This window comes from Odontesthes bonariensis, chromosome 1, assembly GCF_027942865.1.
Source record: "Odontesthes bonariensis isolate fOdoBon6 chromosome 1, fOdoBon6.hap1, whole genome shotgun sequence".
NCBI lineage: Eukaryota > Metazoa > Chordata > Actinopteri > Atheriniformes > Atherinopsidae > Odontesthes > Odontesthes bonariensis.
Window position 1 is genome coordinate 29,850,632 of NC_134506.1, and position 12,330 is coordinate 29,862,961.

General features: G+C 41.1%; 1 protein-coding gene across 8 annotated transcripts; it reads left to right on the forward strand.

Moving 5' to 3' along the window:
• The first annotated feature begins 3,078 nt into the window (after positions 1 to 3,078).
• LOC142378794 (tropomyosin alpha-1 chain-like) lies at positions 3,079 to 12,040 on the forward strand. Of its 8 annotated transcripts, XM_075463693.1 has the most exons (10): positions 3,079 to 3,372; positions 3,825 to 3,950; positions 5,958 to 6,091; positions 6,688 to 6,805; positions 6,946 to 7,016; positions 7,116 to 7,191; positions 7,309 to 7,371; positions 7,488 to 7,557; positions 8,221 to 8,299; positions 8,705 to 8,780. In XM_075463693.1, the coding sequence occupies exons 1-10, from the start codon at positions 3,259 to 3,261 to the stop codon at positions 8,706 to 8,708; spliced, it is 855 nt and encodes a 284-aa protein (XP_075319808.1). In that variant the 5' UTR covers positions 3,079 to 3,258; the 3' UTR covers positions 8,709 to 8,780. The 8 variants fall into 8 exon arrangements, with proteins under 8 accessions (XP_075319808.1, XP_075319851.1, XP_075319799.1 ...); XM_075463736.1 differs by lacking the exon at positions 8,221 to 8,299 and having other exon boundaries at positions 8,705 to 9,970; XM_075463684.1 differs by lacking the exons at positions 8,221 to 8,299; positions 8,705 to 8,780 and adding an exon at positions 11,314 to 12,040 and having other exon boundaries at positions 3,080 to 3,372.
• The last annotated feature ends 290 nt before the right edge of the window (positions 12,041 to 12,330 follow it).

The following is a 12,330-nucleotide window of genomic DNA, read 5'->3' on the forward strand; positions in this document are numbered from 1 at the left end:
AGTGGCACAGCTGCTCACAGGACTGCTTTCAAACATGCCATCCTTTTTCTGATATTTTCTCAGAAAGCTTTTAATGCCACAGTCTGAAATCAAAATCTCTGAGGTTGTTAAACATTCTCCCTTCAGCTGTTAATTTGACTTGTAACAAGAGGGGCCCTCTATGCTGACTTGGCCGAAGACAAGAAAGCAAAAACCACAGCTAAAAGGATGAGTACATTGGATTTAATGTGGAGTAGCAGCTGATAGAAAGCAGCTCGTCCATTATTTATATGTCTTAAATCTAATTATGATAAAAGTCAGAAAGTGGATCCTGTTACTGGCGACGGCAGCCATGCTACATGGCGATGCTCGCTGCTTCATCTCCTCAAGACGGTTCACCTGTCCTAACATGGCAGCACCATGGAGACCGCTTCTTTCTCTTTGTTCTATCTGTTGCTTTCACCTCCAATTTATTTATTTATTTTCACCGATGACATACAGCATCTGCAAATAATATTGTGTAACCTCAGGTGTGACTTCTGAACATCTAAACCGTGATGATGAGCTGGATTATGCTGACCCAAGGCAAATGAGAAGTTTTGACTCAGAAGGACTGAGTGGAACACCAGCGTTATCCCTCCCTAATACTTTTAATTACTGAAGAGGAAGTGAGAAATTCCAGTCTGGACTTCAGCAATGAAATCACCCTCATGATTACCATGCATGCTTTTTTTTTGTCTTGGAGCAACTCACCCAGCAGCTGTCTGAGCACATTTATGATGAAGGGCTGAAATAGCTGGTTTGACTAAACTCTAAAAACAAACTTAAAGAATAGGTAAGTTGTGAAACACCACAAAAGTAAAGGCTTTGTTGAGATTTATGAGCGCTTTGGAACAATAAACAAGTAATGTATTTAATGACCATGATAAAACAAGGCTCGACAAATAAAATAGAATTTCAGAAGCCTTTTACATTCATGTGTGGCTCCTCAAAATACTGTAATGTCATTATTAGCAGGCCAAATAGTTCCCTGCATGATGGGGATTCTGGGAATACCTAAGGATTGTTCCAGTTATCTCACCTGTCAGTCTTACGACTTTAGCAACATAGATATGCTTTTTATGTGGTGCCGGGGAGATTTCCTCCTTGTTTGTGAGGTTTATATGATAAACTAGCAAATGAACAATACAAATTTTAAAAAATTTAGAAAATTCAGATTCCAATGGCCAGGTAATCCAGAGAGAGGATATAAAACAAAACATGTTACAGTGAAAAGTCCTAAAATGCCATGAATGGAAGTGTTTTCTAAGCCCTAAATCAAGTCCTTGACTTAAACAGAGAAAATCATTAACTGCTGGACAGGTATAAAGTGACGATGCCTGTCTCTATCCATCCAGGGTGTGAGGGTGATATGGATTGCGCCATGGGACTCTTTGATCTCTGTATATGACTGGCATGTCTGGCTGGCTGCTGCACAGTTCACAAAACACATGGCAGGATGACAACACAGTGACAGCTGACTGCCTTAAAAAAATCCCCATAGGAAAGACGTCAAGACACACCAAAGAAATAAAATATAGGAGTGAGACATGCAGAAAATGGGAAACATTTGAGTGTAAAAATAGATCTTAAAAGGCAGCAATTTGATTATCTTGTTAAATTCTTCTGGATCTCTATGTCTTTGAGAATTCAAGCAAAAAAAGCATTTGTGCTCTAATGATTGGGTTCAGACTTATTGAGGGAAAAAAAAATCAGTCAAGGCTAACAAAAACAAGTAATAGCAAAAGTCTTGTTGAACCGGCTTATTATTTTTGGTTGCTTGTGTTTTACTGATTCAAAAAATGTCAGCGGCTCTGCTTAATAGATGTCAATGAGTAGGAATGGTTATGAAGCCATGGATGGAGTCCAACAGGTGTTGTCCAAGTGGTGAGAACCCAAAATATTCACTCAATAAAACACAAACATTGCATAGGGGCAAAGGAAGAAAAGGATGAAGGCTCCTTTGAAAGAATGACAGTCTTGTCACCATGAGTGTTTATTTTCTTTAGAAGTAAGAACAAAGACAGAGATGCTTAGAGCCGTAACGACAGTATATGTTGAACTTATTTTCAGTACTCTATCTTTACTGATTCATTTATTTTACCTTCTTTTTCTATTGGTTCACATTTCCCAAAATTGTACAAAAAATGGTCTACTTAGTCTACTGTAAATGACAGTAACTTGTCATTGCTAAACCATCAACCGGTCCTGACCGCAGACTGTGTGTGACAGCTGCAGCTGTGCAAGTGGCCCTGTGAACAATCATGGAGACGCAGTGACGGGGGCTGCTGAAATGCCATAGCTTCTGTGTCTTCCTCTACGCACACCACTGTATCCATTGCGGCCCATTTGAGACAGTTCCCTCAGGCGTGTATTAGCCGCCAGAAGAGTTGTACAAGCTTGATGATATGAGTCTTAGAGAGAGCCAAGCCTATCTTATTTCTGCTCGGGTGTTGAACTATGTTGTGAGAGAGCTGCTGAAATGATTCCCGGAAGACAAGCAAGCCATATTGGCTAATATGACACGCTTCAATGGGAGAAAAACTTTCACAGGGGCTTATCCAATCAAGTTATATTTGTTTTGTGTGAACAGTTTTGATGCATGGAATGCTATTGTACTTAATTCAGTGCTGAGCTCTGAATGAAGGAAAACACAAGCTGAAAACCTAAGGCAGGACTTATCATAGACCATCAAATTATTTAATTTAGTGCTGCTTAATACCATAAAAATGTCTCAAATTAAAAGGTTTAAAAATTCGATGGTCATTTGATCTCTTTTTCGGCTTTTGCTCAAAAGGTTTCTGTTCATCTCTCTGAGTGATAATGCTCTCAGAATGTTTCTCCCATGAAACCTTCTTCCAAACACTACAAACTTCTTGAGTATTGACAGTCTGCTTCCACTTGGAGGGTGAGAGAAATAGGAGTGGACATCTTGATGGGAGGAGCGAGTGTCTCTCTGACGCTTGTACCCCATGTATAGTCACAGAGGTGGTCAAATGTCGTGGAGGAGCGAATCAGTGAAGAGATTCAGAAAATGACAGGTCCTGCGTTGGAAAGCAGCTGCAGTTGTTTCCAAAAAAGTATTTGGTATCCAGTATCTGCCTGGCCAAAATACATATTTGACTCTCTAGAGTCTTAGCGAGCTCGCACTCCAGCTTGGCGTTCAGTGTGGTTCAGACGCTCCGATCATTTCCATCTATTCGTTTTTGTTTGTGGTGAAACCCCCGACACCAAGCAGCCATGGATGCCATCAAGAAGAAGATGCAGATGCTCAAGCTCGACAAGGAAAATGCCTTGGACAGAGCTGAGCAGGCCGAGTCAGACAAGAAAGCAGCCGAGGACAGAAGCAAACAGGTCGTGATCCAGTGTGAAACGCGCTCTGGTACTTTTACGCACAGGTGTCAACGGCATTGTGCGCAAGGCGTTGCATGGCTCCTACTGCTGTTTCTGAGGATTTATAATTGAGTTGTGATACAATTTGATTTAATTTTTAAATATAGAATAGCCTTTTCCCCTTTATTTATTATTTTTTTTAAGTGTGGACTGCAGCTAATAAATTGGGAACGTTTTACATGTAGGCTACTGGTGGATTCGTTATAACTCTTAGCTGTTTGTTTCATTATCAGTCAAAACTGTCATTTAAGACAACTTTGATTTAAGGCTTTCTTCATTAAAGACTAATTGTATAATAGGATGACAAAGCGGAAGAATAAGCTGTTATTTGTATCGCGTAAAGATGATTTGAGATGGAGTCCGAGTGCTTTTTCAAACCTTAAATGTAAATAAATCTTTTCTTTGCGCACCAGCTTGAGGATGACCTGGTAACACTGCAGAAGAAGCTGAAATCAACTGAGGATGAGTTGGACAAGTACTCTGAGGCCCTGAAGGATGCCCAGGAGAAACTGGAGCTCGCTGAGAAGAAAGCCACAGATGTGAGTTTGGACAATAGGGGAAACTCAAGAAGGACACCCACTCTACCTATGTTTCCAACACCCCATGGCCTAACTCAGAAAATATGACCAGCGCCAATATAGATTGATTTTAAAGCTCTACTAGTGCAATAATCAATTATATGACAGACGTGGGCTGCATAGGATGATTATAGGGGTTGACAAATTTAGCTCTTGCGCTGTATATGGTAAGGTCACAGCTCAGTGGCTTACCTTTGCATCGCACAGCCGTCGGGACAAATCTGAGGGCTAGTGTCCGATTTCAGTCGGGCGTTTAACAGGCACATTTTGGCCCGAAAAGGCCTTGACAGATTTTTGCTTGTACTGGTGTCAGCTGGCGCTCCACTGTTCATCCCAACCTACATGAAATGACTACGTTTATTGACTGCGTTTAATGCTACGCCAATTAAGCCCAACTGATGATGCCACAGTGACAACAAACCAACTTCATCAGCAGAAAACATTAACATAATTATACATTTCATTCATTCCAGAAATGGCTTTACACTTGAAATATAAAATAAGTGTCCCATATGAACCACCAAGACACAATTGAGTAGCAATAATGAAAGTAATGGTTCATCTGATTAAAAAATAAAGATACAATAAGGAATGCAACAGGCTAGTGGTGTTTTGTGTCAACAGTTTTAATAGAAAGACACAAAATAAACAAAGTGACTGAGGTAGCACCATTAAAAATGACATTATCAATGATGTTTTAAAAAAAAAAGAATGATGAGAGTGTATGTTTTCCATTAAGACAAACTGTTGCTTCAGCAGTAGCTCATGACTGAGCCGGTGTGTGATGTTTAGAGCTGTGATCTTGAGAGGGCAAGTTCAATTTAGGAGTAGGGGATGCACGTGAAATTGCCTGAGAATTATGTCGTTTCATAATACCCAAATGTATTAGAAGATAATACAAAATTAAAATAAAGAGTATTAGACAACACAATTATTCGTGTATTTTCAGAGAGTTCTTTATTTTTAATATTTGAGCATAAAATGCGTTACTTCCGGGGTTGGTGGCACATCCCAATCCTCATCAGCGGTTGATTAAAGGCGTTGGGGGCAGGGATCAAAACGCACCGCATCCTCAAGACTGTCTGTGCCTGCGTGAAGGTAGCCTGCACAAAACTGAGAGAAAACTAGCTGAGCTGATACAAACAAAGCAAAAAAATGGCCGGTGGAAGCTCCCTGGAAGCCGTGAAGAAGAAAATCAAGTCGCTGCAGGAGCAGGCCGATGTGGCGGAGGACCGGGCGGCGTTGGTACAGCGGGAACTGAACCAGGAGAGGAGCGCGAGGGAAGCTGTAAGCTGCTAATGATTTAAGGCAATTAGTCCCTTGCCTGCGGGAGGCATTGGGTGCAAATCTGGCAAAAAAAGCGTGGCTGCTAGGCCCAACAGGCACGGTTTGTGTTCGAATACAGCCGGGCGTGAGCGGGATGGGTTTTAAGTTAGCACACAGAAGGATGTGAAGAAAGGATGGGTGGCTGAAAGGACACCACCCCAAACATCCCGAATGCATTAAAAGCTGCGTTAGAAATAGGCTGGGGTTAAAGCAGCACCACAGGTTCTCTTGAGATAAAACCCTCTAACCGTGCCACCTGCCAGTTTAAGTAACAGGAGGTGCCATTTGTCCTTATCCAAGCCGAATTTTGTAGCTAATTAATGGGGGGAAAGAGAAACAAATCACTGTGAGACAGGAAATTGCTCGTTTTTTGCTAGTTATATGGGGTGGGGTGCGGGTAGGGCAGACAGTTTCGTTCATTATTTTATTTCGAATGAATAGCCATAACATAAATTATAGTGTAAGTAATGCCATTCTAGTTGTCATCCTATGTGTAAAATTGTGGTAATGCAGGCAGAATCCATCCCCTGAGCTGGTTCCTGAACAAGCCCCCTCTCAAAAAATATATAAAAGCTTCTTTTAACACACGATCATGGGCTACTCGAATTGTTTGACTCTGGCTGTGGTGCTGTGCTCTCCTAGGCTGAGGCTGATGTAGCTTCCCTAAACAGACGTATCCAGCTGGTTGAGGAGGAGTTGGACCGTGCTCAGGAGCGTCTGGCCACAGCTCTGACCAAGCTGGAGGAGGCTGAGAAGGCTGCTGATGAGAGTGAGAGGTGGGTGTCTTTCACCTGGTCAACATACTCGAGTCGTGCCGCACCGCACAAGGGTTGGTTTCCAAGATGCTGCAAACATTTTGTCCATTGTTAGCATGAAAGGTCTTTAAGACCAGTGGTTAAGTGTTTAATTTTGTGCATCTCCCTTACGTTTAAAACAAAAAAAAAAGTTTAAAGAAAAGAGAGATGTCAAAGATTTGAGCATGAAACTAGCTGTTGGAGAACAGCTCATAATGGTGTGGTTCAGTGCTGCCACTGGTGAATGGAAGTTGGTCAGTTCAAACAAACTAGTTTTTTCTAAGACTGTCTCCCATATCTTTAAGAAATTACTTATTTATGATGCAGAGTAACTGTCCAGGCACGTGCCGCACTGCATGTTTATGGAGACTAAATGTCTTTGAACAAAACGTATGCAGGTATTGGGAGCACTGATGCAGCCCACCTGCTTTTTTTTAAAATTTTTTTAAATGAGTGTTTGTTCATTCACATTCGTGTAGTCACCGTGCCTGTTACAATTTGAACATTGTGAGCCATACAAGACGGAATTGTAAAAATAGTGCTTGGACTCACCCGCAGCTCTGCTTTCTGTCCCACAGAGGCATGAAAGTCATTGAGAACAGGGCAATGAAGGATGAGGAGAAGATGGAACTGCAGGAGATCCAGCTGAAAGAGGCCAAACACATTGCTGAGGAGGCTGACCGCAAATATGAGGAGGTAAGTTTCTCAGCTGCTCACCGCACTCTGAGGTGCCTGCATTCTTTTAATATCATAGAAAGGCTACAGTTCCGTGGTAGAGGCACTTTTGAATATGTCTGTACACTGATGTGTGGGACCGTACTGTGCTGTGACTTCAGGTGGCCCGTAAGCTGGTGATCATTGAGAGTGACTTGGAACGTACAGAGGAGCGCGCCGAGCTGTCTGAGAGGTAGCATCCTTTTCTTCTCCGACCTGACGATATTAAACGAGGTTTGCAGTGAGGTCATGTCTTCTTTTTGCCTGTTCCCCCCACACTGTAACTCAACAGCAAATGCTCTGAGCTTGAAGAGGAGCTGAAAACCGTGCAGAACAACCTGAAGTCTCTGGAGGCTCAGGCAGAAAAGGTAGGGTGGCTTATCGGGATGTTTGATTTAAGACCATTATTGACAAGTGAGCTTGTGAAATTTCACGTGTTGTGTCGTGTATATTTGTCTAACTCCGGCCTTTGCGTGTAACCACAGTACTCGCAGAAGGAGGACAAGTACGAGGAGGAGATCAAGGTTCTCACAGACAAGCTGAAGGAGGTGATTGAGCTTTGAGCTGTGATGACTCCCATTTATTCATTTTAATGGGTATTTTGTGAAGCCATCTGCCTTGTTTTTTTACTTTTCTTAATGTTGGGCCATGTTCCTCCTATCAGGCTGAGACCCGTGCTGAGTTTGCTGAGAGATCAGTCGCCAAACTTGAGAAGACCATTGATGACCTGGAGGGTATGAAACATTTACACTTCTTTGTGGTCTCTGGAAAAGTTTAATTGCACTTTTTTCCCCCTCAAAATAAGAGGATGTTTTATTTTTAGTTTTAAACACTAAACCAGTCAACACAGACGGGAATCCCGTCAGCCCATAACTGATGTCCTTGCTGTCTTCCTCAAACTTATGTCTTAATTTCTCAAAGAGAGCTTGATAAAGGAAGGAAAGGAAAAAGTTTAATTTAAACACTGATGCAGTGTGAGGGTATTTGTTTGGTAAGCAGGGCGTTCACCAGTGTTCAAGACAAATATTTGTAGTCAGTTGTCTACAGTGCGGGGGGGGGGGGTCAACAGAGGCCAGCGTGATATTATTCATACATTTCTCACCACGGTGCAGTTTAGCATTCCGGTGTAGTGAGTGTTCGAGGCCAGCTAGTCCGTCCTTAGCGGTTGTCCCAGGGTCATGGAACATGTGAGGCCGTTTCTCAGTGACTCCTCAGGAATCTGACACAAACGTCAGCAGCTGTTCATGTGCCCTTCCTATTTCTGTCTTCCTTTTTTCCTTTTCAGTTGCACCATTTCTGCATTCTGTTGACTTTCATTCTCTTACATTTATTTATTTTTCTTCTGTTCTTGTTTTCAAATGTTCCATTGCCTCTCAATAAAAACTACCACACTATAGATGAGCTGTATGCCCAGAAACTGAAGTACAAGGCCATCAGCGAGGAGCTGGACCACGCCCTCAACGACATGACTTCCATGTAATTCACCACATGCTTGATTCTGCTTTGTGCCTTAGATTCTGAGCTCCTAACCACTACTAGCACAATAGCTCCCTCTTGTGGCATGTTGAGTGCAGTGACTTTCACTCAACCCGATCCTCGATGAACGATTTGTTTTACATTTTTATTTTTTTAAATTATTCTTAACTGTTAAGAGTTAACTTTTATTTGCAGCTAAACTAGTTTTTGATCTGCTTCTTGGGTTAGAATAGACATATTGTCTGACATAGGTAAGCTGCTTAGTGTTTGGTGCGTCACAGCTACATTTAAGTTTCTTTCTCATTTTCTGGCTTTTCCCTTGCATCCCTTTTTGTTTTGCATGTCATTTATCTTTTATGCCTTCCATTTCCCCCCTCCAACACTTCTGCTCTTCTGTTTTCACAGCTAAACTTTTTCACCCATCACTCCAGAAGCTGGTTGAGCATCATCATTTCTCTCCTGTGCAGCACAGTCCAAATCTTGTCTTTTTGTTTCTGTATTCCTTTACTACCCTGACACTTGTGCACATTGGGCCATCGCTGCCACCATCCATTCTTCCATCTGTCATACAGACTTTTGAGCCGTATTGCTGTCTGTAAAATAAACATTCTTCCATCCATGTCAGCCCCCCCCCCCCCCTCTCCTGCGATGCTTCTTTATTTCCATTTGTCCCAAACTTTTTTTGATTTGTCCTATGTCTTTAATTTATTTTGTTGAGTAGCTTTTGAATAAACTCTTTAGCTCCTCTCCCATTTACTGTTCTTTTTCTATTTGAGAGGACTATCAATGGAAATGATGACTGTGGTAAGTTACCATAGTCATAAGTTAGTTGCTTATTTAGTCAATTTTATTGATGTTGCTGTTTGAGCATATCGGTTGGCTTTAAGGATTTTGAATTTACTGACCCAGACATGTTTGTTTCAGCACCTCCATAGAGCTATATTCCTTTTTAGTATCTCTGCTCAGTAGGACTTAAATATATCATAGCAAGTTCACATACTCTTTTTTTTGAGCGGTAACCTCGCCAGATTTGCAACAGAAGAGAAACTCGTCACTGTTTTAAATGTAGTCTCTCTCTCTCTCTGGATATGCATAAAGCAGTCTGAATCAAAAAGTATAAACTGTGGACTTTAGCATTGACATCAAACGACTGTCAGTAAAATTAATGGCTTTTGTAGACGAAACGTTGAGGTGTCAGAAAATACATTTTCTGTCACGAACATCTAAGGGATTATAACTTTTAAAAAGTACATTGTTTTTTATTTTTTATAAATCTTTAAATGCTTCCAGTATGATCCACTTAGTTCAGTTCTCTAAGGCCAAATCTGATGTGGAATAATTTAATCTTGTAGCCTCATTCCAGGCTGTGGTCTGTAGCTGGGGGGGGGTAAAAGAAAACCAATGTTTCAGTAAAAGCTACTCTGGAAAAAACCATTCAAAATAGGCACATAACTGTGTGACTTTGATCGTCTGGGAGATTAGGGATTGTGGGAGACCTTTTTTGAAATGTGAAAGTGGTGGTTTTAGCTTTCTGTGTTCACGAAGTTGTGGAAGTCATCAGCTTGAACACAAACTGTCATTTGCTTGATTAGTTTCAGAGCTAACTCTTAACACTTTGTCTTTTGTACTAACATGCCTTCTTGTCTCTTTTCCTCTGACTGCTTTCTGACTGTCAAGACCATCTTTACAAGCAGCTTGAAAAAAATCGCCTTCTGACCAATGAACTGAGAGTAGCCCTAAACGAGGCGTAAGCTGGAGCGGGTTCTCAGACGCTTTAATTTTTCTGACGCTCCAAAGTCCAGGAATATCGTCAAATGACTTTGGTGTATAGACGGCAGTATCTACGACGCTAAATGAACAATTTTCTCAACTAAAAGAGGATTTTTACTTTGTGCTCTCGAACAACTGTTTCAAGTGGGAGGTCAGAAAACCTAAGATCTGGAGAAGTTATAGTTGATTTGATGTATTTTCTCAGTTATTGTCAGGGCTGGAGTACATGCATCTGGCTATGATTTACATGGTGCTGGGGTTTCTTAAAAGCCCACACTTGGAAGTTTGAAATTCTATGTGGTGTAGAATTCTTTCTACATCACTGTATCCCAAGTTGAGTTTTCAGCAAAAGGAATCAATGAAAATCTGAGGATTTGCCAAAGATGTGGTGTGCTCTGCTGTTCTCGGAACCAAGCTTGCAGTTATTTTGATTGATTTTACCTGTAGCATGTCAGCACAGAGTCGCACTTAGGCACTATGTTCGTTGTGTGTTTAAATGCTGGAGAGCAGGTGTAAGTAAGGTTGACTGTTTAACCCCAGCTGATCAGGAAATGTTCATAAGGCAAAATAGTAGCACAGGAGAAGATTGTATATTGTGGCATGTAGCAGCGAGCACTCTGTGCTGACCATTGGTGATATGAAACGGTCTATTCAGTGACGTGTTCGAAGCACCCCAATGCCCCCACCCGCCCCCATCAAAAGGAATGAACCCATATGATTCTGATTCCCGAGGCCTCACTTAAATTTGATGCGATACCATAGACTGTGCTTAAATATGAAAGGGGGGTGCAAAGGCACCTCTTTCTGTGCACAAATTGGTTTAAGCTTCACACATCCACAGAAAAGGACATTTTCAGATCGGTGTCTAGATTTAATTGATAAATGTTGGATGATTTAAATGAAGATGATCTTATTCGTATCCGAAAATCCGTCTTTACAAAACTTTTTTTTGGAGTCGGCTTGTGTAGTCTTGAATTCAGCCCTGGCAATAGCTTGAGTGTAGCATTTCCAAACTAAGAGATCACATATCAAATCTGATTTTGGTTTTCATTGAGTGGAGGATATGTACTTGTCAGTTAGTTTGAAAAATATTCTATCGAGAGGTGTAATTTCAAATACTCACGAGGTTTGTGACAATATTAGCATGTTTAACTGTCTCCTGGAGCAGAGCCTTGTCTGTTTGAATATCTGCACTGTTTGCTTGTTTTAATGGTCCTTTAACTGTTGTAATGCTGTATTGACAGATAAACTCACACGTGCTAAAGAAGAGAGCCTGAGCACAAAGCAGATGCTGGATCACACTCTAATGGAGATGGTTAACATTTGACCCAGCTCTGGTCCCTCTCCCCACGTTGCAACACATGCTCTGAATATGGCTGGCTCCCTCGTGCAACTGCTTCAGAAAATGCTGGGGTTTGGTTATTTTCCTCTTCTGGCCTTGTCAACTTGAGGACACATGCTCCCCACTAAGTAGCAGGCAAAACAAAAAGCTCTGAGCTGCAACTCAACTACAGTGTTCTGTATTACACGGTATATTCAAAGGTCTGTTTAAATTCACTGTTTGTCTTACATTTATTCACAGTTTACATTTGTATGTTGGGACTTTGCACTTTTTGTGGGGGGAACATACTGCACATGATCATTGTGAATGAAGCCATAATTTAAGCCAAGGTTATATAAAAGGGACTTTTATTATATGTACTTTTGTGTAGCCACTTGTGTCAGTTTCCTCTGTGTTCTAAGCACCCATTCATTGTCAGTGACGTTTTTCTCCCAGTTCAGCAAGGAATTCTTAGCACAGTTGCGAATGTACTGTATTGTGTCGGCTAAGCGAGAGAAATACTTTAGCTCTGTACTGTTTCTAAATGTAGATTTTTCTTTTGTATAAACTTTTTTTTTTTTTTTTTTTTGTCTCTCCATTTTATCTTCATCGTATTATCATGAATAAATGAAAAATCATGAGAAAATTAAGTTATTTACTCTGCTGTTTTTCTTTTTTTGTCTGTGTAAATTGTTTCTGTGTACCCCAACACACTGATGCATATCATTATTGTGGCAATCTTGACACAATGGGGAAAAACCTGAGCCTTTAGTGAAGAAATGCACCTGTGTTTAAATGTCCAAACATAAGTCATAACCCTTAGCTTATTGCAGTTCACCATTAATGCAGTAGTATTTCACTGTCTCAAGAACCCACACATGTTCTGTAGGTCAGCAGCTTGAAATGTGTGTTGTAACAGTGACACCTAAGCTTATATATA